The following is a 17,773-nucleotide window of genomic DNA, read 5'->3' on the forward strand; positions in this document are numbered from 1 at the left end:
TCACCTTGTAGTTTGTTTTACTTCCCCTGAGGCAAATAGAGCTTTATGTGTTACCAGTGATTACATCTTGAATTAGTTATATGATGGTAGAACAAGTGTTACTATCAATCATTGGTAAACACAAATGGTCTTGACTTCTGATATTGAAGCGTGTTCACAGCTATTTATTAGCATTGTCTGTTCTTTCTTATACATAAACTGTATGTATAATTGATAATATACTGTATGTTGGCTGCTTAGTTATTTTTATCTGTTAAATTTGCCAATACTACTATTTTAAAGGGCTAATCAATATTTTGGGAAATATACTTGAGTGAGATGAGGAGGTTGATGCCGCTGCTGGCTGTATCTATTCAGTATGAAGCTGCAGCCAGCAGCTGGTTAGCTTAGCTAAACATAAAGACTAGAAACAGGGGGAAACCACTAGCCTGCCTCTGCGTAGTTAACATTTTTCTTTAATCTACACAAAAATCAAAGTGTACAAATAGCAGTTGGTGGTTATACTGCAGGGTTAAGTAGTTAGGACTGTTTCTTGGTTGGACAAGGTACCAGCAGAGACTCCAGGAATAGATATTAGAGTGGTATCAATCTTCTGATCTAGGTCTGAGCAAGAACTTGAGTAAGTGTATTGCCCAAAATGTTGAGCTAACTTTTTAAAGAAGCTCCTGTGGGTCTGGTAACTGCACAGTTTGATTGGTCAGGTAGGTCACTTTTATAATATATAGTTTTGTATTTTTCACTGCTTGCCCAGCTGCAGTACTCCCATAGTTCAGCAGTCATGCACCTGGGCCAGTTGCATAAAGCATACTGCTGCAGAGCCACAGAGGCTTGAGGATAAGTGCTGAAGTGTGAAAGTAGAGTCATGTGGCTGCACTGTCTTAAGCTCACATGATTCCAAGTTCTTTTGATTAGGGAGCATTGTTTTCCTCTTGAATGGCTTACCTATTTTGCCCACAGGGCAGCCCCCAACACCTACCAACTACCAGTGCTCTCCTCATTGAAATACACATCCCTCTCAAAGTATTGCTGGACTGAAAACATGCTGGTGCATTTGTTTTTATTGCCTTCCAGTACCTACAGTGCCCTTAGTTATTCCTATTCCCTCTCTCCATCTTTTTTTTTTCTGGCTATCACTCAATCTCAAAAGCAAAATCTGTCTTAATTGGCTCCAGAGGGCTCGGGGAGGCTTTGTGTCAGCGGTGATGAGGGTCCTGATTGGTCCAGAGGCACAGGCAGCCAACAGACCCTTGTTAGTGTGTCGGGACCCTTTGCTTGCTCATTAGTCCGATGAACTCATTTACTGATGGGGGGTGACAAGGCCTCGTTTACCAGTGTGGAACAGAGGGTAGCAGGAGGGAGGGCGGGGGGGTGGAAGGAGACAAACAAGAATATGGATAAGGAGCAGGGAGAGTGTAGGGTTATAAGAGATCTAAGCTATAGTATTGCTGTGGATGCACCGGATGAGAGTGTCAAAATGCTCTTAAATGTCAGCTTGTGTTTGTCTGTGCTTTGTTTCTCATTTGCTGCTGCAGTAAAAGTGCATCTGGCGTCTCGGTCCACTGAAACCATCTTTATTGTAGATGGCTTGTTTCTGCGGTCAGCCAAGTGAAGGGAAAAAAATGACAAACAACATGGCACTGATGTAGCCATATGCAGTGGTTTACTTTCTGTATGTCACTTTTGAATGAGAAAAAGGGAAATCCCATTAAAGTAATAAAAAGCCTTAGGAATCTGCTACCTCTGCCCATTGTTTGCATGTGTCTGTGTGTGTGTGTGTGTCTGTGTGTGTGGCTTTTGGGAAATGAAAAGCAATAAGCAACTATACACGCTGATAAGTCCACAGGTTTTTATTTTATTTTATGAATTCTATCAAGTTCTCCCAATACCGCTTGTCCCTCGTCTCTGTTTTGATGTTGATGGATCACCTCTCTTCCTCCCGCTCATTAATTTCATCACCTTATCTCCCACACCACTTCATTTGACCAAAAGGTAATAATAAATCCCTCATCCATTATCCTTTAACTGAGGCAGCCATGCGGAAATACTTAATAACAGGCAACAAATTGAACTTCAATCACCTCATTTTCCTTCAAGGATCCACAGCACATTACACTGAACCAGCAAATATGCATATAGCACTTACATCACACAGTTTATGTGCAGTTTAAAGCTATTCTTTAATAAAAAATATATTTTCTGACAAATACAGATTTACTTATTTGGTAACTGGCAGTGGCTTCTGTCCTCTTCAACTCAAGAGTCTTATCAGACCAAACACACACACACACACACACACACACACACACACACACATACACACATACTCAGCCTACCCGACAGCGAAGGCAGTTGAAAGCCTCATCTATCTTGAACCTTGCTGCTGATAGTTGGTCTGTTGCTCCCCCAACTCTTCCTTAATTCAGTGCAGTTTCAATTAAAGTTCATCCGTGTCATTATGCTCCTCCACTTGAGTTTACCTGTGTTTCTAAAGAGGTATTGGTTTGTAAAGGAGACTGAGCTTGCAAAGGAAAGCATGATGGAGAGGGTCCTCTGGCAAGGGACTGTCTGCAAGATTCTGTGTGTGTGTGTGTGTGTGTGGTTACACGCTGTAGCACAGTCACCCGTCCCCTCTTCATGTGTCCCTCTTCATTCTGCTGTCTTTTGGGCATCTGACAGAGACAAACGACAGTGCTTCAGAAATGAGCAGCAGCCCGGTGCACAAACAGGTTGGAGGAGGAGGAGGAGGGAGACATGTAGAGGGGGCAGACAGAGGAAAAAGCATTGCAATCAAGACCAGTTCCTTTGTTTTCTGTTTGGCTGTGTCCTCTCGCGTGACGCTTTGAAATTGATCTTGGGACACACTAGACCTGAATCCATGGATATTGTTCCACTTGAAATGAAACATCAATAAAACTGTGCTTTGTACTCAACCAATCATGTTGACGTACAAGCTCCTGATCCATTTGATGTTGCTATATTTCCTCTTATCATTTCATTTTTATATATCTTATTTCTAAACTGAACAGTCTTTTTTTATTCTAATATTAAAATGTAAATGTACAAGACCCCGCATTGTCTGGTTTGGTGCTTTTCCTTTTTTATGCTTCTGTAGTATTGCCATCTCTTTGAGCCTGACTGATCCCGTTCCACCATTACTATCTATCACAGAGGAAGCTGGTGCAGCCATAACTCCAGCCTGGACAATAACCTCCACACCATTGTAATTTGTCCAGACGTGGTCAGAACAGCGAGAGCATTACAGCACAGATAGTTTGTCACACTCCTTGTCACCCGCTCAGCTATTTCATCTGCAAGGGAAAGGGCGCTGCCGATAGGGACAACAATCTTGGGAACACAGAGTGCTATTTACAGCGTTCCAGGAGATTCATCGGTCCAGGGGAAAATATGATCTCTGGCTGCCTCCGCTACTGTCATATCTATCTGTGGAATCAGGGACTGCAACTTCATCAGTTCAGCCCTGGGCATCTTCTTGACATCCATCGCGAGGTCATTGACTGTACTCCTGGGGATGAAATGAGTCAACCACTCCCTTTTGGAGGTGAAAGGTTACTCGCCAAGCATTCACTCATCATACACCTGAAGACAGGAATTTCATTTTTGATCAGCTAGTAGGAGAGGATGTTTTTTCAGAAAATGAAATGAAATAGAATTTTTATGAAAATCTCTTTGGTCGAGGATGAAGTGCTCGGATTTCTGCAGGGCTAATGGCATGGTACTGTTGATAGCCATCATGTCTGTCAGTAGAGAAAACTAATCAGGTGTCATAGCCTGTTTGTCATCAAGTGTCCCTAACAGTCAGATTATAGAGAATATGATACAGTTAAAATGCTGTCTTCCAGTATACCAGTCCTATCCTACATGGAACATTTAAGACCGGAAACTGGGAAATTACCAGCCTGGCTCCTTCTAAAGGTAGCAAAAGCTGCCTACTAGCACATTTAAAGCTCACATATTAACACATTGTATATTAAGCAATTAATTTTGTTACCTTTTGACAGAGTCAGGCTAGCCCTTTTTCTGTTCCCTGTCATATTAACTGCTCCGAGAGTGAGAGTGGTGTCAATCTTCACATCTAACTACACAAAATACACATCTAAAAGTGTATTTTTTTAAATGTCAAACTATTCCTTTAAAATGGGAAGTGGGCGTCAGAAAAGTCCTGTTTATTTTATTTCTTAAATTGACAGTTTTACATTGGGATTTCAATAAAATTCTATATAATTCTATACTATTCAGATATATTAGTTTGTCTTATAAAACACTTTTTTCCTTTTATGATAAAAAAAAAAAAAAAAAAAAAATGTGTGTCGTTCACTCCTGTGAGTGCTGCTCTATCTTTGTGATGGGGTTGGCTACAGTCTGAATGGTGACTGGTGTAGTCATCTCAAGTCCCTGTTAAGGAAGATAGGAGTCTGGCGGATTCAGCCGCAGCCAGCTTCTCCAGGCCACTAATCCACATTTAATTGAACTCCAGAGACTTTGAAGTGAGTCTGTGATGCAGGCAGGTTTTATTCCTCAGAGAGACAGCGAGGGAGAGGCTGTCCCCAGCTAAAGGCCTCAGCTGGTCCGCTCCGCTGTCCCCTGCCTTTAATGAGCTCCTTTAGCTTAACACTAGGCCTAGGTTACTAGCTTGCATTTGAATATTTTTGATTAATAACGCAAACTCTGAACCATGCTGTGACAACCTTAAGTGTCCCTTTTACCTTTCTACCATATCCCTGTACGCCCCCTGTCAGCAGACGCCTTTGAAACTACAAGCTGAGGGGGAAACAAATGCCTAGTTAACAAAGCAGTGCTAAGTAGGTTAGCAGCAAATCTAAATGCTGGATTAGTAGGAGTACGAATCACGGGGGCAGAGCCAAGCATCTGGGTCTGTCAGGCACTGTGACAGCCATCAGAACAAGTTACTCTGACAGCCACCACAATCTCCACAGGGACAGATTAAGCTCAGTTCATCGAAGCATTTTCAAATCTGGAGCCAGCTAACATAATATTGTTTGACCCCTGTCACAGTTACCTCCATGGAAATAAGAAAACAGTCTAATCAGATGTTTAGCATAAAATATGCTTATCCTTGTCACATCAAATCATCTCTATACATTAAAGCCGTTTGTTTTTGTTGCTTATATTTGCCCCGATTTTCTGATATTCATCTTCGCCTGTGTGCTGTAATATGGATTATCCTTTAGTGAACTAAACATTTCCTTCACTCCGTCCAGCTGAGTAGCCTCCATTCTCTTGCTGAAGGAATCTCTTTTTCATTGAGGCTGATCAATATAAGACATTAATCGTGCTGCTCAGGCCGTCATGCCATCACTGTGTGAAAAATGAACTAACCTAGCCTTCTGTCTGCTCTTCTTTTTTCTCCTTTCCTTTTCTCTAATCTCTTGTGCCCTTTTCTGGTCTTTTTCTTTTTTTAATTTCTTTTCCTTATTTCTTCTTTTCATTATTCCATTTGAATCTACCACTCCCCCCACCCCCTTCCCTTATGTCTCACTTTCCCTATCCTGTCTTCCAGATTCTAGCCTACACAGAAGGTCTTCATGGAAAATGGCTGTTCACAGAGATCCGTGCCGTCTTTTCCAGGCGCTACCTGCTGCAAAATACTGCTCTGGAAATCTTCATGGCCAACAGAAGTAAGGCAGCCCCCATAATTACCTATATATAACCGATTCACCTTGTTATCGTAACCCTGATGGATATACATACATATTTTTTGGTGTTTTTATATTGAAAAATACAGCAGACATGCATTTCAAGAGTTCACTGGCAGTATGATGAATTTATGACTATAACCGTTAATATAACAAGGTATTTTTCTGTGCCTCTCTACAGCTGCGGTCATGTTCAACTTCCCAGATCCCGCCACCGTAAAGAAGGTGGTCCACAGTCTTCCTCGTGTTGGGGTGGGCACGAACTTTGGCCTTCCACAAACCAGGTTAGACACGCTGACATACGTATCCATTCAAAAGTTTAACAGTTGACTCTTAACACCGCAGGCTTGTGTTCAACGTACCACAGCAACACATCTGACCAGACCAGAAAATTAAAGATTTGGGAAAACAAATGAGACAGAGGGAGTGAAATTGGACTAAACATCATATAAATTGTTGTTGCATCTCAAAACTCTGACCTGAATTTTCTCCCTCCCTTTCTTCCCGCCACATGGGTTGGTCACTGATTTTTTCCTTTTTTTTTTTTTTTTTCCATGCCTCCCACTCTCTCCTCACCTCCCAAATATAATTGGCTTCACACAAACATAGTCCAGTTCATTTATTTATTTCCATCAGTGTGAAGCAAATAGTTGCTTGTAAGCCTGCAGGGCAGACCCCCGCCCCCGCCCACAGCCCTGCCTCCCTCACATCATGTCTGCATTGAGTCCAAGCCCAAACTAACTGCTGGCATATGTCTTGTAAAAATCAAGAAAAACAATGGGTAGTGCCCAGGAAGTCTTGTGGCGTGTTTGAATAATGTGATACATTATATGGTGGAGCAATATCTTCTCAGTGTTTTGGGAACAATATGAGGATCATATTTAATATGAAACTTGCACAAAATTTGTGTGAAAGTGCAAATCATAAACATGATGATTTTTTAAATTTAAAGAGTTAGAATACCAGACAGAAAACAAATTCAAAGACATGGTTAAGTACAAATCTCTCTATGTAGGGATTTCACTATCATCTGTCATATTGTGAAATTTTTGTCATCATTAATCTGAGTTACAGCAGTCGCTGTCTAGTGGGATTTGTGAAATATTTGGGGGAAGTAAAGTGTTTGTCAGGAAGATTTGGGGTCAAGGGGAAATGTTTTCTCAATATTAAGAAACACAAAAGGCTACATGTGGAAACACAACAGCGACGGCTGTGCAATCAGTCTGAGTGAAAAAAAAGAGCATCCAGTAATGAATCAGTGTGGATGTAGTCAAGAGTGTGTGTATATATAACACACAGAGTTGGGGTGAGAGAATGTGTGTGTGTTTTTGTTGGGCTCATTAATCAAGCTAGTTTGCAGGCCAAGAACACCTTGCCTCTTTGACCTGAGGACAGCTGTACAGGCCAGCTCAGTGTACACACACACACACACACACACACACACACACACACACACACACACACACACACACACACACACACTGGCTTCTACAGCCAGTACGACACAAATTTGTTTTGTGTTTCCTATCCAGAGTCCTACAACAATGATTACACCATCACATTTCACTGTTTAAAACATTTTGACAATATCAAACACCTTCTGTCTTTTCTCCTCTCTACATAGAAAGTACATTCATGCACGTTATTGCTTGATAACAATACATCATATAAGAAATAGTGTGTGTTGTAGTACACTTGTATTAGTAAAGTCGTATATTCACCTTTGAGAGTCCTAATGACTATAATCTCACACCATGACAATGATTAATTCCATCATTTTCTTTTGTTTTAATTGGATTGGGGGTCATTTGTTTTTGTCCTACAGCATACATCATGCTCTGGGGCCTTGTTTGTGCGTGCGCACATACACAAATATGTGTATTCGACCCAATTTATTGCATATTTGTCTTCTTAATTAGCAAGAGTGTAACTTCAGTAGATTTTTCATTTAATGACGTTTGTATTGCTAACATCTAATGAAGCCTGAGGCTTTTTTCAAGCCAAGCACTGCTGTAGTGTTGTTATGACTGACTTTGTCTTTGTACTACTTGGTACAAATTATCCGAAACTCACCAGGGAAAGAACATTTAACTGACTAGAGTTATTTTAATATCTGTGACTCTCTGTTTGTCTCTGTAGGCGAATCTCCCTGGCCACACCAAAGCAGCTATTCAAAGCCTCCAACATGACCCAGCGCTGGCAACGTCGGGAAATCTCCAACTTTGAGTACCTCATCTTTCTTAACACCATCTCTGGTGAGGACACCACCCATCACCTGTGTAGTGTTATTTCAGACTGTGGCACAGACCTGTCAATTGAGGAAACATACACAAACACAAAAGTTTCAGAAATTGATTTAGGTTTGTGTTGGGAGTCCTTGATCCCACGATGTGTCTAATCTTCTATCACTTCGTCCTTTCTCATTTCATTTTCTTCCACCAGGTCGGACCTTTAATGACCTAAACCAGTACCCAGTCTTCCCATGGGTTATCACCAACTACGACTCAGAAGAACTTGACCTCACCCTGCCCAGCAACTTCAGAGATCTGTCTAAGGTAAGACACCAACTGCACATCCTCTCCTCCTCCTTTACTGTTTTCTTAATTGCAGAGAGAGAGAGAGAGTGTGTGTGTGTGTGTGTGTGTGTGTGTGTGTGTGTGTGTGTGTGTGTGTGTGTGTGTGTGTTTGTGTGTGTGTGTGTGTGTGTGTGTGTGTGTGTGTGTGTGTGTGTGTGTGAGTGAGAGAGACTGTGAGACTGTGTGTGTTGTTCCAAACGTCCATTTAGTTGCCATGTAATTGCCATTGATCATAGTTTAGTGAACCAGCTCCTTAATCACTGATTGCTATCTGTACACCGGTGTAGCGATGTCCTTCTCGTTCAATTACTCATGTGTTTGAGTAAAACACTAAACGTCACTGCAAAGTTTAAAAGCAAAACTTAGACTTAGATTTTTTTTTAGGTAATTTTAACTATTTATTTGTACATTATTGGCATCACGGGTAATCTCTCTTGATAATTGTATTGTATCTATCTATCTATGTGCCAATATAATAAACTGGGGTTATAATGTGACAAATTTCCCAAAATTGCAAGTGATGTACATCATTGATGATCTGTAGGATTAGTTTTAGACTTTTGTTGGTTGAGACAGTCCTGCCCTGCTGAAGTTAAAACAGATTTAAGCCCCTCATGTTCTCCCTCTGTAACTCCCATTCTCTGGCTTAGCTATTATTTTCTGTCCATAATTGAAAGTTCATAATTGAATTCTTTCAAGTTTGACCCTCTGCAACACCCCAGGAAGTGTAGTAATACTCCCTGGTAGCTCCAGGCATCAAGTGATTGGGCTTAAAACAATGAAACCTGCCCTGAGATGCTCCCTGGCTCATAAATACACACACTCACACCGCTGAAATTGCTTAAAAGAGGCTCCCCCATATTATAAGTAGACATGCAATTATTTACTCACATGAACTCCCTCCCTTACACATGCAAAAAAAAAAGGCTAAAAAACACACTCCAAAGCTTTCCAGCTGCCCTTGTCAGACTGAAGATCAGTTGTATGTAATGATGTCCAGTGGTGGGAGGACAGAGGATTAGTTCTAGAGTGAGATGATTGAGCGACTGTCGTGCTGCTGGAACGAAAATGAGCGAATAAATCAGCCACGGAAACAAAAAGGCATGTGTTAATGGACAGAGGATACGTTGGAGGAAATCCATTTCAGATTTACACTTGAGGGCATTTGTTCAGGTCCAGGGGCCGTCCGTGCTCGTGCAGGGTGAGGGAGAGGTGGGAGGTACTCATCTAGTGAGACGAATGGGAACAAATTACAGTTAGGCTGTAATTAGACTGTGTTTTAGAAAACGCAAAGAGCTGTGTTGATGTGGGTGAGTTGGAACTAGAAGTTACTGTATAATCCTGTGTTAATTGTTCAGTTGTCTTTTATATGTCGTATGCTAAAAACATATACTGTAGTGTATCTTGCCCACATATTCTGTTTCACTCTAAAATACTTCACGTTACAGAAGATAGAGATACTCTTACAGCGGTTTCACTGTCATTTTAAGGTTTATTGAATGCCAAGAAACTGCACAGCACTTTATAAACTGTCACATTATGACAGTCATTTTAGAAAAGTAACCCGCAAGAAATGTGTACTTGCATGTATTTGATTGGCAGTCCAGGATGACGTTGCAGTGGTTTTCAGCAAAAGTTGAGCCTAAGATGACGCTGAAGCCCTCTGTGTTGGCAGCCTGGATGTGCTTTAATTGAAATGAATGAAAAATCTGTACTGTCTGTTTATGCTTTCAAAAGTCAGAGCTGTCAAGAGAGTTTTCAGTTTGTCAGCAGTGAGAATTTGTGTGTCATCAAACATTATGAGAAAGCACAATATAGTTTGCCTTTGCAAACCAACCCCCTGAAATTTCAAGACTAGAGATTCTGGTATGACCACACCCTTAAATATTCATTATTCCATTCAACTGCATTAACCAAGAAAGTAGAAATGTGTTATCTGTACAATATGATCCAATGCAATAATATAGCCCTGCACAAACACAGTGGCTGTCAACACAAGCACACATGAACCATCCACTCACAGGTCCAGTCTTTCACACTGCTGTCATACAGATTCAAACACCCCAACAGTCAACACCTCGTCCCTTAGGTTCTCCTTAGTCCTGCTTTCACTTTCGATCTGCTCCTCTGTGTCTCCATCCTCTGCTTTTATCATTCCCAGTGTAGCTTTCTCCAACTGTATGAGGCTGCATAATTTCTCTGTTTATCTGGCTTCATGTTGCCCAGTAGGCTGAGGTGTGACAGTTGTACTTTCCCCACCAACACACACACGGACTCACAAAAACACGCAGCCCTCCTTCAGTTTCTTCGCTGCTTTCTGCCTCCTGCTCTTCTCCTTTGGAGTTTGGACAGCTCAGCCTCTGTGTTCAGTCAAGCCTTGCAGCCCCAGGGACTAACTGAATGAAGGGGGAGATGGGTGAAAGGATGAGAAACAGAAAGACAATCAGAGAGCAAAAGAAAGAGGAGGAGAGTGTGTAAGAGAAGAAGAACAACATCATTTGCCGTCCTTGTTCTCCTTTCTCCTCGGAGAGCGGGATAGCAGCAGAGAGAGGAGGAAGGGCAGGGAGTGGGCCAGTCTTTATTATATCTGTTTTATTCATGTTGTTGACACGTGTGTGAAATCAGTGTATGACCACTGGACCGTGGCAGACTGCAGTGTCTGGAAAAGGGCAAGCAGCGCTGTGCAGCCCGACCCCCCCCCCCCGCCCAAATCAACCACCCACCCGCCAATTCTGCACTCGAAATCATTTATATTTTGTGTTTCTTTTCTTTGCATCCTAATGTTTTCTGACCGTCACAGTTGGTTCAGAGCTTCATGCGTGTGCACGTGCCATTCGTCACCTTGCTTGGTTTCTCTTTTCCTTCTGTTAGGCTTCTTCTTCATTGTTTGAGCCCCCTCTCCCTCTCTGTTTGTCTCGCACTCGGTCTCTCTTTCTCACCCTCCACATATCTCTTATCCCCCTCTTATGTCACATTGGTGGTTGTCTCTTATAGAAACAGGTCATCTGAGAAGCCTCCAGTGACATTGAGAAGCCAAATTGCCATGAACGTGTGTGTGTGTCACACACTGTCATCATCCCCAGCACAACAGAGGCCACACAGAATTTATGTTCCCTGCTGCCAGAGCCATTCTGACCCCAGGGACTTTCTTATCATAAACTCTAACCTCAACCTGACATCAAACGCCGACTCCCGAGATAACATTGTAGTCACGATAAGCACACACTAGAACAGACTGCAAGTGTTGTAACTCTGCTGTTTTTGTTTTTTTTTATTATTCCTCTGCCCTCTCGTACTCCCCAGTTCTGCACACCATCACAAATTTCCCCACAAAAATGCACTTGTTCTACATATAGAGATCTGTCGGATGAATACTTTTTGCCAATTGGGTCGTTCAGTTCAACATAAGGCAAACGCATCTTCATTCTTGTTGTTGTACAGCTTTTAATGAAGCACAGCAAACAATTAAAGGAATTGTTAACCTCCTGACCATACATTAGGTAGTCTGCATTTACATGGCGACAGAAATAGTGAGGATTTATTGAGCGCTCCCTGTACCTTTGTGCTATAACCTACTACTCACAGCCAGATCAGCTAATGGTGTATTGATTTCACCATACGGGCCCCATATGTTTATCCCCCAGGCCCTCCACACTATTTTCACTGTTTAAATAGGACATTATACATAAACACTCCTTTCAAAAGGCTCTTTTGATTTATTACTCAAAGCCCCAGTGATGCTCAGATCGTTGGTAAGCTATTATACTTCATCACCAGTGACCCATTATTGTTTTAAAAGCAAAATAGCACTTGGTAATGTTCTTATAATAGTCCTCAGGAAGATCCTTCTTGTTCCTTAAGGCGTTTCTCTCTGGATATAAACGTCCATTGTGTGAGTATCATTTAGAGAGAACAAAGTTCACTTCAACAAATTCACTACGGAAGACATTTCAGATACATGTAGGTTTACACACATGCAGCATTATGTGGTACATAATCTCAATGAACAGTGTAATGTTTCTGTGCACGCGCTATGTGTTGTGCTATAATACAGTATAGTTGTAACCATAAATCTGATCGTAAATTTGGTGCAAAATGTGTTGATTTGTTTAGGTTTACACAGCACTTTTCTATAAACCCTATTACCTGCACAGTAGTTTCAGTCTCTGTAGCTTTAAATGGCTCTGTAACACCATCTACTCTAGATGAAGAACTGATAAGGACTAATCCAAGATTAATTCTCTGATGTTTGCCTCTTCGAAGTGGCAGCACAATTTCACTTTGTAGCTTTCTCTCTAGTCTAATTAAGACTATGAGATTGGCTCATTTATCTGAGAGCTCATCAGAGCGCTATTCTTTGCCACGACATATTAGGCCAATCTCTGGTGGGGCAGCAGCAGGCGTTCCATCAACACACTGCCAGGCGCTCTGCTCTGATGTACGGTGCCGTCACCACCGCGCTGTTGTAGCTACTGTAAGCTGAGAGTGCTAGCCTCACAGTAATTTACGGCAGTAAACAATGCCGTGCACGTGCAAACCAACAGCTCCCACATGCACTCACACACAATTCTCTCCCTCTCCCTCTCTCTCTCTCTCTCGCTCTCTTTCTTTCTCTCGCTCTCTTTCTTTCTCTCGCTCTCTGTCACTGTGGCACTTTCAGTCTTTTTTTTTATTTTATATGCCTCCTCTCCCTTTTCTTTTTTTAATGAGCCGACTGTTATTAGGGCTATAAATCAGACCAATGGGTGTGATGTATAATTCACTGTGTGTACTCACCCACCCCCAGTGGCCCTGAGGAAGCCCACAGTGTATCACTGTCAGCACAGAGCTGCACAGTGTGGTGGCACAAGGCATTTTCGCTGTGTAAATCCGCACACGCTCAGGAACACTATTTACAAAATAACATCAAATATGCACACACTAAACGGTAAAAGCAACCAATTTTGTACAACCCTTTTTGTGCATCACTCCCACTACACACAAATACATGTACACAACCATGCCCCATTACACCCACACAAAACAGTAGCCATATCACAGATCAATATCAAAGCCAGGCCCTGGATGAGCCTTGTTGTGACAGGCACCCTATGATATGAAAGAGATCCAATTGATCCATGTCCTACTAGGCCCTCGTCCTCAAAAGGCCATCATTCCATTACCATTGATCTGCTCTGTGTGTGTGTGTGTGTGTGTGTGTGTGAGAGAGAGAGAGAGAGAGAGAGAGAGAGAGAGAGGGAGAAAGAGATGAAGGGGGGTTTGAGGGAATGAAGCACAGCCAGCAGAAGACTAATAAAAATTGAACCAGCCTGAAAGTGATTTCTATAAATGAGTATTTAAATAATAGCAGAGTAGCACAGGGTTATTGGTTTTTGGAGAGCGATGGAAAATTAATGCAACTTAACCATTTTTCTTGACTACAAATAGGGCTGGTGACCAGTGTATTAGTTACAGATTAATAAAAGTAGAAATTAAAGGAATCCACTGCCTTGCTATTGATATTCCTAGTGGGCACTCTTTCATTGGAGCACATTAGTTTTCTCTGACAGATTGCAGCTGCAGGGGCTCTGTTTCACAGCCTATAAAAAGCACTCTGTGGGAAAGGATTGATCTCTGTCTGAAGGGAAACATCATCTAATATTCATTTGAGATTGCACAAAGGTTACTAGCTTCATTTGCCTTGCAACTATTGTGCTGCTAAGAGTGGTCCCTGAATATATTCACAATACAAATCAGCGCTGCCTCCTTGCTTTCCTTTTGCTATCACACTTGTGTTTGTCATTACTTGTTTTTATCTCTGCTTTCATGTCGAGCAGGAGTTGAAGAAAGTCAATGGTTATTTTTCTCTTGTTTTATGCTTATATTTTTATGCCTATATTTTTTTCCATAGCCCATCGGTGCTCTGAATCCTAAGAGGGCGGCATTCTTTTCAGACCGATATGAGTCCTGGGAGGATGATCAGGTGCCTAAGTTCCACTATGGCACCCACTACTCCACCTCCAGCTTCACAATGATGTGGCTGCTACGTATTGTAAGTGCAATGTTTATAATTAGATATGCACAATTTTAAAATAACTGGTAATTCAATATAGTTCGCAGCATTCTTAATTGTTAGTGTTAAAAAATGAATTTCCTCCTCAAATAATAGATAATACAGCTCATGCAATGGATCCCATACACTGGAGGTATAAGTATGCACAGCAGTATGCACATTCAAGTCATGAGTCAAACAATTTGAATTGATTTTTTTTATAACTTATAGTCATTAATTGGTTCATTCATTCTTAATAAGACCTTTGATTCCTTGAAACAAATATATTTGTCTCAAAGTGAGCGTATACGGATGCTAAATATGGCAACACATGCATATTGTTCCTCATTTATTGATGCATATAAATCATTACACCGTATGTTGTTTCCATATAATAATACAACAACAACAAAAACAATGCAAATTCAAGAATCGCAAGTATTGTCTGTGATTTGGTGTGTTTTTTGAGGAGCCTCTGTGCTGTGTGTGTTGTGCACTGGAGTGCTCTCTTTCGGTACCTTTGAATGGATGCCATCAATCTTTTCATACTGCACTCGGGGGAATGGGAGGTTACTAAGTTTCTCCAATGTGCAGTTTTCTGCTGTTATTGTCCCGGTAGCTCACTGTCTCAGTGACTCCCAGTAGAGTAACCTCATTGATCCCTGCACATCATTAGAGGGCTTATTCTAAAGCCACTTTACCAGAAACCCTCACTTACAACTCTCACTTAAAGATCAAACTTAACATCAGAGAGTAACTGAAAACTGTTTGCACAGTGGTTGTTGCTCTCTCTGTGTATTGTTGTGACATTTTACAGTGCACTTAATCCTGTTCTGCTGTTTCAAAGGCACAATGAGATACAATGTGGTTAACCTCTTGGACAGTTTTTGTTACAAATGAGCCTTATGTCATTCCAGGCTGAACTTAATTAGCTATATACAACATTGGCCTGTAGCTGTGGCCCAGCATATTGTGTCCATGTCACTTGGGGGCTATTGCGTCAGAGAGACGGCTATTGATCTGTTCTAACAAGATTATACATGATTAGAAATGCATCTGTAACAGGAGTGTATTGGCTTTAGTAGCTCACTGGGATTATTCTTATTTGACTTGTTCATTTTTGGATTCCAGTTTGGAGGAGGGTGTGTAAAAAGTGTAGATTTGGTTCAGATCTGGTGACAGAGTGGTTTATTGTACAGCAAGCTTAACAGACTTTTATTGTATGTACAATCACAATAGGTGTTATTACAGTTACAGCAGCACAATCCTGAGCTCAGATTTAGAGTTTTTTTTTTGTTAATCAACAGGAACCCTTCACTACATTCTTCCTCAACTTCCAAGGAGGAAAGTTTGACCATGCGGACCGCACCTTCTCATCAGTGTCCCGCGCCTGGAGGAACTGCCAGAGAGACACATCTGATGTGAAGGTACTGTACACTAATAAACACACACACACACACACACACACACACACACACACACACACCCCCACACCACCACTCACAACTGATCCAAAAACGTTGCCTTCTTTCCTTTTAAGATGGTTGACTTGTGAGATTGTTAGAAGGTAGAAGAGATAAAGGACTGAGCATTGCAGGATTGCAGGAGAATAAATCCCCATCCAGCATCCTTACAGGCAAAGAAGAAAAGGTTTCAAAAAAGTCCAGTCACTACCAATCATTGTCCCTTTGCAATGAAAGCTTCCTGATCTTCTGATCAAAGCGTTGAACTAATCCTCATCTGTCCCAGCCGTCTGTCTCAGATTCAGCCAGCTATAACCTGGACTTGAATCCCTGCCCATTGGGCCCCCAAACTCTGAGCTATTGGAGCCGTTGGATCTGCCCTGCAACAGCACAGGTCATTCTCATACTGAAGGCCTTCGAACTCCCAGTGCACACTTTAACTGCTCTCCTAAAACATTTACGACTACAGTCAGACATTCTCTGTCAAAGCTGGGTTTTGCTTGGTCTCCTGGCACTCGGTCACTGGATGGGGGTAACAGTGGTGGTGTTGGGGGTTTTGACGCTTGATTGCGTTTACCACCCCCCTCACATCCCGCCGATAAAACATATGGATTGTGTTACTGCGTAGCTGGCCAATGCTTGATTGCGAAAGCCCAACAAGAGCCCTCGTTTGCTCTCTCGGTCTAGACCTGTCATTGTGGATCAAACTGTGAGAGCTCAACTTCAGATCAAAACAAAGAGGAAATCTGGACCACATCACTTTGTTTCCATGTTCAGTTTGAATTTTTAGCATATTTTGAATGAAAGTCCGTCGACTTTATCCACTTGGACGCACACATTCATGTTCTAGCAAAAGAGGAATTAGGGACTAGATGTATCAATTTAGTATGCTAAGTACACCATTTAGCTTTAGCACTGGAGTCATTGATAGCGACTCTGTCCCTGCCAGAGGGCCAAAACCCCCAGTGTTTTCATACCCCACTGCTAAAGACGGGGTGATAATAGGTTACAACACCAAGATTCAATGTGTCTCTAGCCTGGGTGACGCTAGCATGACCTCTGTTCCCCAATCCCCTGACCCCCAGCCTCAGCCCAAAGGCATCAGAGGGGGAGAGAGGAGAGAAGAGGGTTAAGAGGTAGCAACAGTGGAAGTGTAGTAGGTGAGCCCAGGGGCAAGAGCCCCTTCCAGTGACCCATGACAGGACAGGATTGGGGATCAGAGGGGCTGGCCTCTGACCAGGCCAGAGCATAGGGGCCACTGCACATAATGGTCCATGCAAGGCAGGCTTGAGTGTTGGGGAGCGAAGCCCTCAACGTTTTGTTGGAGAGAGTGTGTGTGTGTGTGTGTGTGTGTGTGTGTGTGTGTGTGTGTGTGTCCTGCCACCTCCTGGTCAAATTTACAGCTGGCAGCAGCCGGTGAACCTGGGTGAGCTGGAGGCCTCGTTAACAGTTTGACCTTTAGTTTTAGGTCAGGTTTTGTGGAGTGAAGAGATTTCAGAAGTGAGGAAGTGCTGTGTTGTTTTAGACTTGTGTGTTTGCTTGCTCATTTGATTGGATGTTTTCACCCCATAGATTAGAGGCAGATGTATTGTGCAGCTAATCTGATAAGAGAGAGCTGTAATTGTTTGAGTAACTACTTTTTGTGTTTTTCAGATGTTGCATCTGAGCTTCTGCGTAAAAATTAGCTTAAACCTGCTACTCAGCCTCAAGTTGTAGCGTCGGTTGTTTACATGCTGCCATGCTGTCAGCCGTGTTGCTGGCCTGACGGGCTAAAGCATGTCAGCTTGATGTCGACGTAGGTCTGCTCATCTCTGATGTCAGACTGTCAACATGTTTGTATCTCTCTGTCCCTCTTGAGAGGACCAGTCAGCACTTGCAGTCACACAGGCTTTGTTCACAGATAACAAGACAAGCATCAAATCCCAAGAAAAAATACTGTCCCTTCGTCATTTAGTCTATATGAAACTACAGTGTTTGATTAATTATACCATGAAATCCAGGTATTAGAATTATATTAGACTGAAAATC

General features: G+C 42.1%; 1 protein-coding gene across 5 annotated transcripts in view; it reads left to right on the forward strand.

Moving 5' to 3' along the window:
- Window positions 1-17,773, forward strand: part of lrba (LPS responsive beige-like anchor protein) — a 199,084-nt gene that overhangs the window by 125,424 nt on the left and 55,887 nt on the right. For all 5 annotated transcript variants that reach the window (XM_022738141.1, XM_022738143.1, XM_022738144.1 and 2 more), the window contains 6 exons: window positions 5,540-5,657; window positions 5,857-5,959; window positions 7,815-7,930; window positions 8,118-8,230; window positions 14,142-14,282; window positions 15,590-15,709. In XM_022738141.1, coding sequence (XP_022593862.1) covers window positions 5,540-5,657; window positions 5,857-5,959; window positions 7,815-7,930; window positions 8,118-8,230; window positions 14,142-14,282; window positions 15,590-15,709 — 711 coding nt within the window. The remainder of the gene's footprint in view (window positions 1-5,539; window positions 5,658-5,856; window positions 5,960-7,814; window positions 7,931-8,117; window positions 8,231-14,141; window positions 14,283-15,589; window positions 15,710-17,773) is intronic.

This window comes from Seriola dumerili, unplaced genomic scaffold (assembly GCF_002260705.1).
Source record: "Seriola dumerili isolate Sdu_G_001 unplaced genomic scaffold, Sdu_1.0 BDQW01000035.1, whole genome shotgun sequence".
NCBI classification, from domain to species: Eukaryota; Metazoa; Chordata; class Actinopteri; order Carangiformes; family Carangidae; genus Seriola; species Seriola dumerili.